Source organism: Halyomorpha halys, unplaced genomic scaffold (genome assembly GCF_000696795.3).
Source record: "Halyomorpha halys isolate HHAL.00 unplaced genomic scaffold, Hhal_1.1 Scaffold4523.1, whole genome shotgun sequence".
NCBI lineage: Eukaryota > Metazoa > Arthropoda > Insecta > Hemiptera > Pentatomidae > Halyomorpha > Halyomorpha halys.
Genome location: NW_027112811.1, coordinates 2,253 through 3,248, shown reverse-complemented (window position 1 = coordinate 3,248; position 996 = coordinate 2,253). Strand labels below are relative to the sequence as shown.

Genomic DNA, 996 nt, shown 5'->3' with positions numbered 1-996 from the left:
CAAGTGTATATGAAACATACTACATATTTACCTATTGTATTATTTTGTACAGTTGTAAATTACAATAAATAAATAATTAAAAAAAAATAAAAAATACCGCAAAGTATATCTGAAGGCCTCAATTGTAATTTAAAAAACACTACTAGTCTTGAAATATTTATTTTAATTAAGCAATATATTTATCTAATAATTTTCATTCAGTTGAAAAACATACACTGCGTTATAAAAAACATATATGGAATACTGAAATTTCTATTGACTTCAGCAATTAAAGAAAAAACAAATTTCTTAAAGCATCAAAAATATTGGATTAAGAAAAGACAATGGTCCTCAGACTAGCATACTGTTCATGTACCATTGTAACCTGTCCACTTCTTTAGGCGAAGACTCCTTCAGCATCTGGTAGGCCGTCTTGCCAGCTCCGTTGGCGATGTACGGATCTGCTCCATTAAGCAACAGAGCACTTTGGGATTCCCCGAACTTCCCTGATATAGCTAGATGTAGTGGGGTGTTGCCGTCGGCATCCCTCGCGTTTATGTCCGCTCCGCACCGGAGTAGCACTTGTATCGTCTCGGGAATGTTGTACTTTACGGACACTGCATAGTGCAGCACTGTGTATTGGTTATGGTTCACATCCTTGACGTGGACATCGATTCCTTCCTTGCAAGAATCCATTATATTCATGTAATACCCTTCGTTCACATTTTTTAGGAACTTCTGTTCGCTGTCCGATAACGGTCTGACATCACTGATCCACTCTATATATTTAGGATGGAACATGTACTCTAGATCTCTGTTCTTGACTGATGTTACTAAATCTTGAGGTAATTTACCTTTGTTGTTCTTTATATTCGGATCAGCGCCCAACAAGAGCAGCATATCAGCAGTCCAAGAGTGATCATTGATGGCAGTAATGTGCAATGGTGTATTTCCGTCAAGGTCTTTTACATTTAGGTTGGCCGAACATCTTGCGAGGGCGAGTAAAGAATATGTCCA

At 37.6% G+C, this 996-nt stretch overlaps 1 protein-coding gene across 1 annotated transcript; it reads right to left on the bottom strand.

The window, feature by feature from the left end:
* Positions 1-330: 330 nt before the first annotated feature.
* LOC136796549 (fibronectin type 3 and ankyrin repeat domains 1 protein-like) lies at positions 331-879 on the bottom strand. Its single transcript, XM_067050570.1, has one exon. The coding sequence runs from the start codon at positions 877-879 to the stop codon at positions 331-333; it is 549 nt and encodes a 182-aa protein (XP_066906671.1).
* Positions 880-996: the final 117 nt, after the last annotated feature.